The sequence below is a fragment of the Salmo trutta genome, chromosome 7 (genome assembly GCF_901001165.1).
Source record: "Salmo trutta chromosome 7, fSalTru1.1, whole genome shotgun sequence".
Taxonomy (NCBI): domain Eukaryota; kingdom Metazoa; phylum Chordata; class Actinopteri; order Salmoniformes; family Salmonidae; genus Salmo; species Salmo trutta.
Genome location: NC_042963.1, coordinates 18,657,306 through 18,670,120, shown reverse-complemented (window position 1 = coordinate 18,670,120; position 12,815 = coordinate 18,657,306). Strand labels below are relative to the sequence as shown.

The 12,815-nt window shown below is 43.0% G+C and overlaps 1 protein-coding gene across 1 annotated transcript; it reads right to left on the bottom strand.

Annotated features, from left to right (window-relative positions):
- Positions 1-5,282: 5,282 nt before the first annotated feature.
- LOC115197054 (coiled-coil domain-containing protein 77) lies at positions 5,283-12,555 on the bottom strand. The gene is made up of 11 exons (XM_029758204.1): positions 12,485-12,555; positions 12,079-12,253; positions 10,692-10,792; positions 10,484-10,580; positions 10,098-10,179; positions 9,737-9,828; positions 9,496-9,644; positions 6,565-6,808; positions 6,312-6,425; positions 5,956-6,108; positions 5,283-5,877 (listed from the first exon to the last, which is right to left on the bottom strand). Exons 1-11 carry the CDS (start codon positions 12,520-12,522, stop codon positions 5,704-5,706), a joined length of 1,419 nt encoding a protein of 472 aa, XP_029614064.1. The 5' UTR covers positions 12,523-12,555; the 3' UTR covers positions 5,283-5,703.
- Positions 12,556-12,815: the final 260 nt, after the last annotated feature.

Below are 12,815 nucleotides of genomic sequence, written 5' to 3'. Positions count from 1 at the left end.
CCTTCCTGAGCGGTATGACGGCTGCATGGTCCCATGGTGTTTATACTTGCGTACTATTGTTTGTACATATGAACGTGGTACCTTCAGGCATTTGGAAATTGCTCCCAAGGATGAACCAGACTTGTGGAGGTCTAAAAAAATTAAATGTCTGGAGTCTTGGCTGATTTCTTTTGATTTTCCCATGATGTCAATGAAAGAGGCACTGAGTTTGAAGGTAGGCCTTGAAATACATCCACAGGTACACCTCTAATTTACTCAAATTATGTCAATTAGCCTATCATAAGCTTCTAAAGCCATGACATAATTTTTGGGAATTTTCCAAGCTGTTTAAAGGTTTGTGTAGTGTATGTAAACTTCTGACCCACTGGAATTGTGACACAGTGAATTATAAGTGAAATAATCTGTCTGTAAACAATTGTTGGAAAAATTACTTGTGTCATGCACAAAGTAATGTCCTAACCGACCTGCCAAAACTATAGTTTATTAACAAGAAATTTGTGGAGTGGTTGAAAAACAAGATTTAATGACTTCCGATTTCAACTGTACATTTGATTAGCTACTTGATTTCAAGTTGATAGCAAGCTATAGTTATAGTTGGCTGACTTTGGGCTAAACATTGCTAGCTAGCTTTGCTAGCTGACGTTAGTTGCTACTTGCTAGCAACAAGATTGCAACATGTTACAGATTGCATTTGTCTAATATGTCACTCATTTTTGTGTAAAATGTTTGTTTTAACATTCAGAAAATATTTATATCTGTAGGCCTTCATGCCAGACCACCTTTCTTTTCTTTGTGGTAGGCCGTTAAAGCTGGTGAAACTGCCATGTCCGTTTGGGATATTACAACAACAAAGAAGTTACTTCAAACAACAAACACTGTTTCCCCTAATGTCGATTCCATCATTAAGGTGCGTTAGGTAGTGGGATTAGTCTGCATTGATAGTGACCTGACCAGTCACACAACTCAAACAGTCATGTCTTGAACTGGTCCCATTCTGTGTGCGTAGAGGGGCTTGTCCAAGCCAAGGTACAGACAGACAGTGCATACTGTATCATGGTGGTGTCTACTGCACGCACTATGTTCTGTCCCTGTCAATCATTATTAAACTACACCCACCCAGCTCTTTCAAGTTTCAGCCAGTGGGCATTGGTAATTTTAGTGCACAGCCTTGGCAGGGACTGTGGCTAAGTAATGATAGGCAAGTGTAAAGGTGACATCAAGGTTATTATAGTTTTGTGATTGAATGTGAGTTTTTATTTCTGTTTGTTTTTAGATATTAAATAATAATCAGTTTAGTTTCAGTTTTCTGACTTGATTTTCTAGTTTTATTTAGTGTCAGTTTGATAAAAACATTTATACTTAGTTTTTATATTATTTAGTTTCAGTTTTAGGGACAGAAAGTAGCCTATGCGTGGAAAGCTAGGAGCCATTAACAGTGCCTTCAGAAATATTTCGTACCCCTTGACCTATTGCACATTTTGTTGTGTTACAGCCTGAATTCAAAATGGATTAAATATTTGTTTTTTTCTCACCCATCTACATACAATACCCCATAATGACAAAGTTAAAACATGTTTTTAGACATTTTAGCAAATTTATTGAAAATGAAATACAGAAATATCTCATTTACATAAGTATTCACACCCCTGAGTCAATACATGTTAGAATCCCCTTTGGCAGCGACTAAATATGTGATTATTTCTGGATAAGTCTCTAAGTTTTGCACACCTGGATTGTACAATATTTGTACATTATTCTTTAAAAAATTATTCAAGCTCTGTCAAGTTCTTTGTTGATCATTGATAGACAGGCATTTTCAAGTCTTGCCATAGATTTCAAGCCAATTTAAGTCAAAACTGTAACTAGGCCACTAAAGAACATTAAATGTCTTCTTGGTAAGCAACTCCAGTGTAAATTTGGCCTTGTCTTTTAGGTTATAGTCCTGCTGAAAGGTGAATTTGCCTCCCAGTGTCTGTTGGAAAGCAGACTGAAGCAGGTTTTCCTCTAGGATCTTGCCTGTGATTAGCTCTATTCCGTTTATTTTCATCAACAACAAAAAAATCCCAACTCCTTGCTGATGACAAGAATCATGTCACCATTACTCAACATGATGCAGCCACCAACAATGTATGAAGAGTGGTACTCAGTGATGTGTTGTGTTTGCACCAAACATAACACTTTGTATTCAGGACATAAAATGTGTTTGTTACTTTGCCACATTTTTTGCAGTTTTACTTTAATGTCTTGTTGCAAACAGGATGCATGTTTTGGAATATTTGTATTCTGTACAGGCTTCTTAATTTTCACTCTGTTTTCACTCTGACATTTAGATTAGTATTGTGGAGTAACTACAATGTTGTTGATCCATCCTCAGTTTTCCACTATTACAGGCATTGAACTCTGTAACTGTTTTAGTCACCATTGGCCTAATGGTGAAATCCCTGAGCGGTTTCCTTCCTCTCCGGCAACTGAGTTAGGAAGGACACCTGTATCTTTGTAGTGATTGGGTATATTGATACACCATCCAAAGTGTAATTAATAACTTCACCATGCTCAAAGGTATATTCAATGTCTGCTTTTTTATTTGTTTACCCATCTAGGTCCCTTCTTTGCAAGGCATTGGAAAACCTCCCTGGTCTTTGTAGTTGAATCTGTGTTTGAAATTCACTGATCGACTGAGGGACCTTACAGATTATTTTACAGTATGTGCGGGGTACAGAGTGGAGGTAGTCATTCAAAAATCATGTTAAACACTATTACTGCACACAGAATGAGTCCATGCAACGTATTGTGACTTGTTAAGCACATTTCTACTCCTGAAACGTATTTAGGCTTGCCATAACAAAGGCATTGAATACTTATTGACTCAAGACATTTCAGCTTTAAATGTTTTACTAATTTGCAAAAATGTCTAAAAACAATTCCACTTTGGCATTATGGGGTATTGTGTGTAGGCACAGTGACACAACATTTCCATTTAATCTATTTTATTCAGGATGTAACACAACAAAATGTGGAAAAGGTCAAGCAAGGGGTGTAACTACTTTCTGAAGGCACTATGTTTGTAGGCTTATAGTTTATTTTGGGATGTCAATTCTTGCCACTGGGGGGCAGTAATACATAAGGTGATAGACCAGTACAATGGATTTAACATCTCTGTATCTGTGGAATAATGAACGATCTCTTAAGCTAAGAGCATTGTATTTGGTACAAATCATTCCCTAAATTCTAGACCTCTGCTGAATCTGGTAATGAATGGTATGGCTGTTGAACAAGTTGAGGAGACCAAATTACTTGGTGTTACCTTAGATTGTAAACTCATGGTTAAAACATAGATTCAATGGTTGTAAAGATGGAGAGAGGTCTGTCTGTAATAAGGAGATGCTCTGCTTTTTTGATACCACACTCCATAAAGCAAGTCCTGCAGGCTCTAGTTTTATCTCATCTTGATTATTGTCCAGTCATATGGTCAAGGGCTGCAAAGAAAGACCTAGTTAAGCTGCAGCTGGTCAAGAACAGTCACACGTCTTGCTCTTCATTGTAATCAGAGGGCTGATATTAATACTATGCATGGCAGTCTCTCTTGGCTAAGCGTTGAGGAAAGGCTGACTGCGTCACTTCTTTTTATAAGAAACATGTGTTGGAAATTCCAAATTGTTTGCATAGTCAACTTACGCACAGCACTGACACACACTTACGCCACCGGGGGTCTTTAAAAAAAACAAATAAAGCAACACTTCACTGCACAATGCCTCTCCCGCATGTGACCTACTTCTGTGTATGTACCGACATGTATGCACACGTTTTTAAATGGGTGTAAATTGTAAAGTATTTTGTCTGCAATGTGTTTTTCGTTATGTGTCGGACCCCAGTAAGACGAGCTGTCACCATTGGCGTCGGCTAATGGGGATCCTATTCAAATCAAAGATGCTGTCTGTGAGCATGGGCTGCACCATTGAGGACATCTCCATCTTCAAATAGTAAATTTTACTTCTTCACAAGTCAGATTTATTGGCTGATCTCTCCTGATGACCTGGCTGTCAAGACTCCAAACTGGTAATCAGGTCATGCCAACCGGGTCATCAGGAGAGATCAGCCAATGAAGTTGGAAGCCCCACCCACCCAGTTGACAATTTTTTTTTACAAAAGTCCTCAATGGCACCACCCATGCTAACAGTCTTTTGGCCACTAGAGGACTCCATAGCCAGGACGTAGGTTTGGTTAGGTTTCAATTATAACGCCATCTTAATGTCACTTGGATTTAAAGGACAAGCACCTAGACTGGTGCAAAAATATGGTTGGAAGAAAACTCTTGCCTGTGTTTAAACGAATCCAATATTATTATTTTTTTTACTTTAGTAGATGTAAGACGAGTCAATTACTTTTACCTGACAGAGAGAGGAAAACAAATGCAGGCATTTTACATGTTTATTTACATTAGACATTTAGCACTTATCCAGAGCGACTTACACGAGTGCATACATTTTCATACTGTTCATGTAATATTCAAATTAAATCACTGACTAACCCCTTCAAATAAGGTTAATAAAAACAGCAAAGACTTAAGCAATACAACACTTCACAAATCTATCAGTCCACAGCCAACCAGTGTGCGTGCGTGTGTTCAACCAAACAAGATTCTCTGGTTCATCTTCAAGACGACTGCGTTCCAGAGGTGGTCGTTCGGTTTCTCAAGCCTGATGACCAGACAGAACATTCTCTCCATGAACACTTGGGATGCAGAAACCAGATCCAGTGCCGCAGGGCTCAGCTTTGGATAAAACCATCCTTGTCTGCCAGAACTGGAGAGGAGACTCTAAACATGCCCCCCCCCCCCCTTCACCTCTTCCAGGTATTTCTGCAGCTCACACATGGCACTTAATTCCCCAGCCAGATTGACCCTCTGGGTGGACAGTGACCTTAGACACAATCTTTGATGCGACGAAGTTATATTTCTTAAGCACTGTGGTCGAGACACTTGCTGGATTCATCGTGCTGGCATCTTCCTGGGGTCCAGGTGCTCTATGGCTGAAGTACAAAAGACAGCATACCTACTTTATGGACGGGATAATGTCTAGGTCGATTTGAGTCAACGGGCTCTTTTTCTAAACAATATTTTAGATTTACAGAGATTTTGATTGGGGTCCATTTCTGTTCAGAGGAAACGAACATTTATATAACTAGCCCACGCAATTGTGCATTTTATATCTAGTTATTACAACGACCAGTTAATTTTTGATAAAAATGAAACCACTAGTTTTTTCACAGCAACACACAAGACAATTAATGATACATCTTTATTGATAAAAATAAAACATCCACTAGTTGTTTCACAACAAACAAATCAGTAGAAAACAAGTGTGTCTAGGATGATGGGGCATTACTTACGCACAATGTTCAAGTTCTGTTTCTATTTGATTAGAGTATCAATGTAAAATGACATTAATGTCATACACACCCAAGTCTTCTTGGCTTAAAACCTGACAAACTGATTCGTGAGACATTCTAGATATGCAAACGTGTCTCTCATATATCGGGCCTCAAATTCAAACAGCATGTCAAAGAGGAATACAGGGTTGCGATCAGTAGACATTAAATAGGTTTTGAAAAGGTTGCAATTCCAATAACGATGATCCATTTTTATATTTCCAAGTCTGGCACCTACTGAATGGTACCCAGGTCGCCAGTGGGGCAGTCTGGCACCTACTGAATGGTACCCAGGTCGCCAGTGGGGCAGTCTGGGCTGTATCTCAGCTGTAGCGGAGGTCTTTCTCCAGCCCGTAGATCTTGGCCTTCAGCTCCCCCTGGACCTTCCTGGTCCGACCGTTGGTCTGACGCGTCTCGTGTAGGATGGTCAAGACCCACGTTCAGGGTCACCTTAAACACACACACGAGCCTACATATACAAGTAAAAACATACAACACACAGACGTACAACATTTGTCCCATGCTCACCTTGAAGAGTTGTTTCTCCATGTCGTTGAGTTTCTGTCTGAGATGTTTGATGTCGGTCTTGAAGCCCTCCACCTCCATGGCCGCCTTCTTCTTCAGGGCCTCGTACCGCTGGGTCATCATCTGAAGACGCTTTGCTATCTTGTCAGACCGGTCCTACACACAAAGGTGAGCAAAACAGTGGCCAACACCAACACACTTATATGCAAGTGCCTTAATATGTTTGAACCCCAGGAAGAGTAGCTGCTGCCTTAGCAGCAGCTAATGGTGATCCCTAATAAATACACAAAATAATTTTTATTTTGCTAAATAGACACAAGTCAGAATGATCCCCCCCAGATAAGGATGTGGCTACACACCTTGAATATTTCCCTGCCCACATCCCCCTCCTCTCTGATCTGAGCCAGGTCTGTCTCCAGGGTAACACACTGCTCCCTGTACATCTCAACCAGGCGGTAGGCCCCCTGCAATGACTGAGGCGCGGGAAATAACAGGGCACAACAATGCTCTCAACACCACTTATTCAACAAAAAAACTTCAAAGAACTTACTTTATTTGAGGTGTTGGGTATGATCCCAACCCCTGATCTGAAGCGTGTGCACCACTACCCACCCGGAGCTCTTCCCTTTGGACGTGCTGGGTGTCAGGCTGGGCCATGCTGCTGGGTCCTCTGAATCCTGGCTGCTCCCTCCCGTGGCCGTCTCTGGCCTCCCTCAGTCGGTCCTGGTTCGTGTTCAACTCCTGCAGCAGCCGGTCCTTCTCCACCATCCAGCCCTTCTCGCGGGCCTGCGTCTCCAACTTCAGCTGTAGGAAGTCCCTGGAGCTCTCATCCGTCAAGTTCTGGGTCCCTTCCAGCCTGAGAGAGGGAGAAGGGACAGAGTAAGAAAATGATAAAGGCTGGATAGTAGCATGTAGGGTTGCAAAATTCCTGGAACTTTCAATAACTTACCCATTTTTCCCCAAAATCCTGGTTGAGGCACTCCTAGTGGCCGGGGACTTTAATGCAGTGAAACTTAAATCTGTTTTACCTAATTTCTACCATCATGTTCCATGTGCAACCGGGGGGGGGATAAATAAATAAACTCTAGACCACCTTTACGCGTACAAAGCTCTCCCTCCATTTGGCAAATCTGAATATAATTCTATTCTCCTGATTCCTGCTTATAAGCTAAAATTAAGCAGGAAGCACCAGTGGTCAGATGAAGCAGATGCAAAACAGTCCTGTAGCTTAGCTAGCACAGACTAGAATATATTCCGGGATTCTTCCGATGGCATTGAGGAGTACACCACATCAGTCACTGGCTTTATCAATAAGTGCATCGATGACATCGTCCCCACAGTGTCTGTACGTACATACCACAACCAGAAGCTATGAATTACAGGCAACATCCGCACTGAGCTAAAAGGTAGAGCTGCCGCTTTCAAGGAGCAGGACTCCAAACCAGAAACGTAAGAAATCCCGCTATGCCCGCCGACGAATTATCAAACAGGCAAAGCGTCACAGGACTAAGATCGAATCGTACTACACCGGCTCCGACACTCGGATGTGGCAGGGCTTGCGAACTATTACAGACTACAAAGGGAAGCCGAGAGCTGCCCAGTAACACAAGCCTACCAGACAAGCTAAATTACTTCTATGCTCGCGTCGAGGAAAATAACACTGAAACATGCATGAGCGCATCAGCTGTTCCGGACGACTGTGTGATCACGCTCTCCGCAGCCAATGTGAGTAAGACCTTAAAACAGGTCAACATTCACAAGGCCGCAGGGCCAGACGGATTACCAGGACGTGTACTCCGAGCATGCGCTGACCAACTGGCAAGTGTCTTCACTGACATTTTCAACTTCTCCCTGACTGAGTCTGTAATACCAACATGTTTCAAGCAGACCACCATAGTCCCTGTGCCCAAGAGCACTAAGGTAACCTGCCTAAATGACTACCAACCCATAGCACTCACATCTGTAGCCATGAAGTGTTTTGAAAGGCTGGTCATGGCCATCAACATCATTATTCCAGAAACCCTGGACCCACTCCAATTTGTATACCGCCCCAACTGATCATGCAATCTCTATTGCACGTCACACTGCCCTTTCACACATAACAGGAACACCTATGCGAGAATGCTATTCATTGAATACAGCTCAGCATTTAACCCCATAGTGCCCTTAAAGCTCATCACTAAGCTAAGGACCCTGGGACTGAACACCTCCCTCTAACTGGACTTCCTGACGGGCCGCCCCCAGCTGGTAAGGGTAGGAAACAGCCGCCACACTGATCCACAACACAGGGCCCTTCGGGGGTGCATGCTCAGTCCCCTGCTGTACTCCCTGTTCACTTAAGACTGCGCGGCCAGGCACGACTACAACACCATCATTAAGTTTACAGATGACAAGTGATCATCGACAAGACAGCCTATAGGGAGGTCACAGACCAGTCCGTGTGGTGCCAGGACAACAACCTCTCCCTCAACATGATCAAGACATAGGAGATGATTGTGGACTACAGGTAAAGGAGGACTGAGCACGCCCCCATTCTCATCGACAGGGCTGTAGTGGTGCAGGTTGAGAGCTTCAAGTTCCTTTGGCGTCCACATCAACAAACTAACATGGTCCAAGCACACCAAGACAGTTGTGAAGAGGGCACGACAACACCTACTCCCGCTCAGGAGACTGAAGAGATTTGGCATGGGTCCTCAGATCCTTTAAAGGTTGTACAGCTGCACCAGAGAGCATCCTGACTGGTTGCATCACTGCCTGGTATGGCAACTGCTCGGCCCCCGACCGCAAGGCACTACAGAGGGTAGTGCGTTACGGCCCAGTACATCACTGGGGCCAAGCTTCCTGCCATCCAGGTCCTCTATACCAGGCGGTATCAAAGGAAGGCCCTAAAAAAAAAAAAAAAAATTGTCAAAGACTCCAGCCACCCTAGTCATAGACTGTTCTCTCTGCTACCGCACGGCAAGCGGTACTGGAACGCCAAGTCTAGGTCCAAGAGGCTTCTAAACAGCTTCTACCCCCAAGCCATAAGACTCCTTAACAGCTAATCAAATGGCTACCCAGACTATTTGCATTGCCCCCCCTTTTTACACTGCTGCTACCCTGTTATTATCTATGCATAGTCACTAACTCTACCCACATGTACATATTATCTCAATTACCCCGACTAAACGGTACCCCCTGTATATAGACTCGCTATTATTATTTTACTGCTGCTCTTTAATTATTTGTACTTTTTTTACAATTATTTTCTTAACTGCATTGTTGGTTAAGGGCTTGTAAGTAAGCATTTCACTGTAAGGTTGTTGTATTTGGCGCATGTGACAAATCGAATTTGATTTGATTCCCGCAATCAGGAGGGAATAAGCAGGAAATCCAGAATCCTTTAACAATCATTTCTGGAAAACCAGGGAATATATTGACAGTTCACAGAATGTTGAAGACCTAGTGGCATGTAATACCACTTGTCATTGGCATTTAGCAGTGTGTGGGGTAAAGTAGGAGGAATATGAGGCAAAAGTGGCATGTGGTAGATAGTGAACACACTTGTCAGTGAGTGCAGTGATGGGGTCCTGGTCTCTCTGGTGCTGGACCTGTCCCTCCTCCACGTGGATCCTCCTGTCCTCCAGCAGAGACTCCACCTTCTCTTTGGACAGACCTGTCTGCTCCTCCATCTGAACCGGCAGCACCTCCACCTACACAGGTAGGCACATTACACCAGTTCAACTTACAGCAAGTGTTCAAAGAGCTAAATTCGTTTTTTTTGTGTGCGTGTATTCGTGACTACCTGTAGTACTAAGGTCTGGTTGTCTCTTCTGTACTGCTCTGGGCTTCCTCCATTCACCACTCCCTCCTCTGATCTAGATTTCTGGTTACCCTCTGCTCACAGACAAAAGTCAGCACAGAGAAATATTGCTCTCCAAACACAGATTATTCTACATTTCTGTAAACGGATTTGTGCTAAGAGCCCACTGTAATCCTACTTAATGAGACTTTAGCTCCTCTCCTTAGGCTTCGGTTAATCTTGTAACTCTCAGCTAGGTAGTTTGAGAACATTTTAACCAAATGCCATCTAGAATGATTTTACCTAAAAACCTTCTACAACAGCATAACATAAAATATTTTTCATGACTTGAGATATCGTCAACCTTTTTCACATCCAGTTCTTGATTTTGTGGTCTTCCGATGATCCAGAATCCTGGGCTCTAGTTTCTTCTGGGCTATGGTAACCTACAGCAGAGAGACAACAGTCTTTCAAGTGGCCAACTAGATATCGCTCCCTGTCCAAAGTCATGTTTATTTTACCTTTATTTAACTAGGCAAGTCAGTTAAGAACAAATTCTTATTTTCAATTATTTTCAATAACTGCCTTGTTCAGGGGCAGAACGACAGATTTGTACCTTGTCAGCTCGGGGATTCGAACTTGCAACCTTTTGGTTACAAGTCCAACACTAACCACTAGGCTACGCTGTCGCCCCATGTAATGTGACATAAGACAATGGGGTAGAATAGATCCTGGAGACTGACCTCCCACCTTGTATGAAGGGTCGCTGTGGAAGTAAGTTATCCCCCCAATGTCTGGCCCCACCAGGGCTAACAAGTGCTGGATCCTCTTGCTGTCCTCCTGCTCTCTGCACACAAAGACAATAGAAAAACATTATTTTGAAAAAGTCTCAGAAATGTAAAGCTGGAAATGTCAATTGCAATTGTTAAGTGTAATTGTGAATCAAATGAGAGCTCACCTGATCTTGAGTATGTTGTTCTCTGAGTACAGGCGCAGTGCCTGTTCCCTCTCTCTCAGAGCCTTCTGCAATTCAGAGACCTCCACCTCCCACTGCAGTTTCTGTTGGAGGGCAGGGAGAGAGAGGGATTAAAGCCCAAAGAAAACAAAAAGCTTTTTTTTTTTTTTTTTTTACGTGCATGAACGGGCTGGAATTACACTGAACAAAAATATAAACATGTAAAGTCTTGGTCCAATGTTTCATGAGCTGAAATAAAAGATCCCTGAAGCTTAATTCTATCAAATTGTCCACAAATTTGTTTACGTCACTGTTAGTGAGCATTTCTCCTTTGCCAAGATAACCCAGCTACCTGGCAGGTGTGACATATCAAGTAGCTGATTAAACAGCATGATCATTACACAGGGGCCCTTTGTGATGGGGACAATAAACAGCCAGAAATGTGTAGTTGTCGTCACACAACGCCACAGAAGTCTCAAGTTGAGGTCAGCGTGCAATTGGCATGAGGACTGTCCACCAGAGCTGTTGCCAGAGAATGTAATGTTCATTTCTCTAAAATAAGCCACCTCCAACATCATTCTAGAGAATTTGTCAGTATGTCCAACCGGCCTCACAACCACAAACCAAGTGTATGGTGTCACGTGGGCGAGCGGTTTGCTGATGTCACCGTTGTGAATAGAGTGCCCCATCGTGGCGGAGGGTTTATGGTATGGGCAGGCATAAGCTACAGACAATGAACACAATAGCATTTTATCAATGGCAATTTTAAGGTATGTGTATTCCCAGTCATATGAAATCCATAGATTAGGGCCTAATGAATTTATTTCAGTTAACCGATTTCCTTATATGAACTGTAACTCAGTAAAATCTTAGAAGTTGTTGCGTTTTATATTTTTTTGTTCAGTATAGAAGGCACAGGAGTGAACGAGAGAAAACAGACGGGCCGCGAGCGTCAACGGCATCATAGCGTAGAAAATTCGAAAGCAAGCCAAATTTCTCTTGCGTCTATGTGGCGCAACGCTGGTAAAATAAGCAGATAAATTGCGTGGGTCGTTTGTAGAAAAGTACTGAGAGGAATTGTTATTATCTTCCCTATGCTTAGTAGGCTGAGGATGTAGTTAAACGCCTGGCGCCTCCAGAAAGGCACACAGGGCTGTAAGCCAAGGTTAATCAGTAGCCTACCTGTGTTGATACAACGGTTTATGAATTCTCATGAGAATTAAGTTGGTATACGCTACGCAGTGTATGTGAATTGACATGCTCTACTCTCGCGCCCAAATTTTTACCCTGTTGAAGGCATATCACTGATTTTGGTCACACACACACTCTCTCCTGGTTGCTCTGTACTTCTCCAGATGAATGCACACACACACACACACTCACAGTTTACCTGGTCCTCTGTAGTGCATCTGTACTTCTCCAACAGATCCTCGTGTACTCCATCAAACTGGGCGACTTTCCCCCTGTAGAACTCCAGCAGCTCTCTGGAGGCACACAGGTGCGCCAGGCGCTCCGCGATAGGGGGCAAGGGAGAGTCCTCCACCCCAGGGGTGCGGCCCGTCGGCCTGGAAGGGAAGACAACCCAGAAGGGAGGAAATTATCCCACTAAACTGACACAGATAAACCCAATCTAGGAATAATTCCTTAGAATCAGATTAGAGTAGGAGCAGTATGGGAATTAGACAACAATGGTGATTATTCTGAGATTAAAGTTACTAGGTTGGTCACTAATGATGTCCTCTGGGGCAGTGGTAGAGGAAACATAGCTAGCTATACAATAGGTAGCCTTTCCTTACCCGTCTGAAATATGGTCTCTTGTTGGTGATTCCATCATGTTGACCTTAAACAGATTTAAATTGACTGGTAATACATAGGGCGTTTGGGCCACCACACTACAAGTGTCTGGAACTTTACTGGAGGAATGCAACACAATCCTTACCTAATTAACAAAGGAACCACATTTGTGTGGAAGCACCTGCTTTCAATATACTTTGGCTGCGTTTCAAACTCAAAATAAAACGGCCCTATACCCTCAGCCCTTGAATGACGTTTTAAATCGTCACATCCCAGTGTACAGTACCTTCAATGTCCCTTGCCCAAGCGAGGGAGAGTGATGATCGGAGAGGC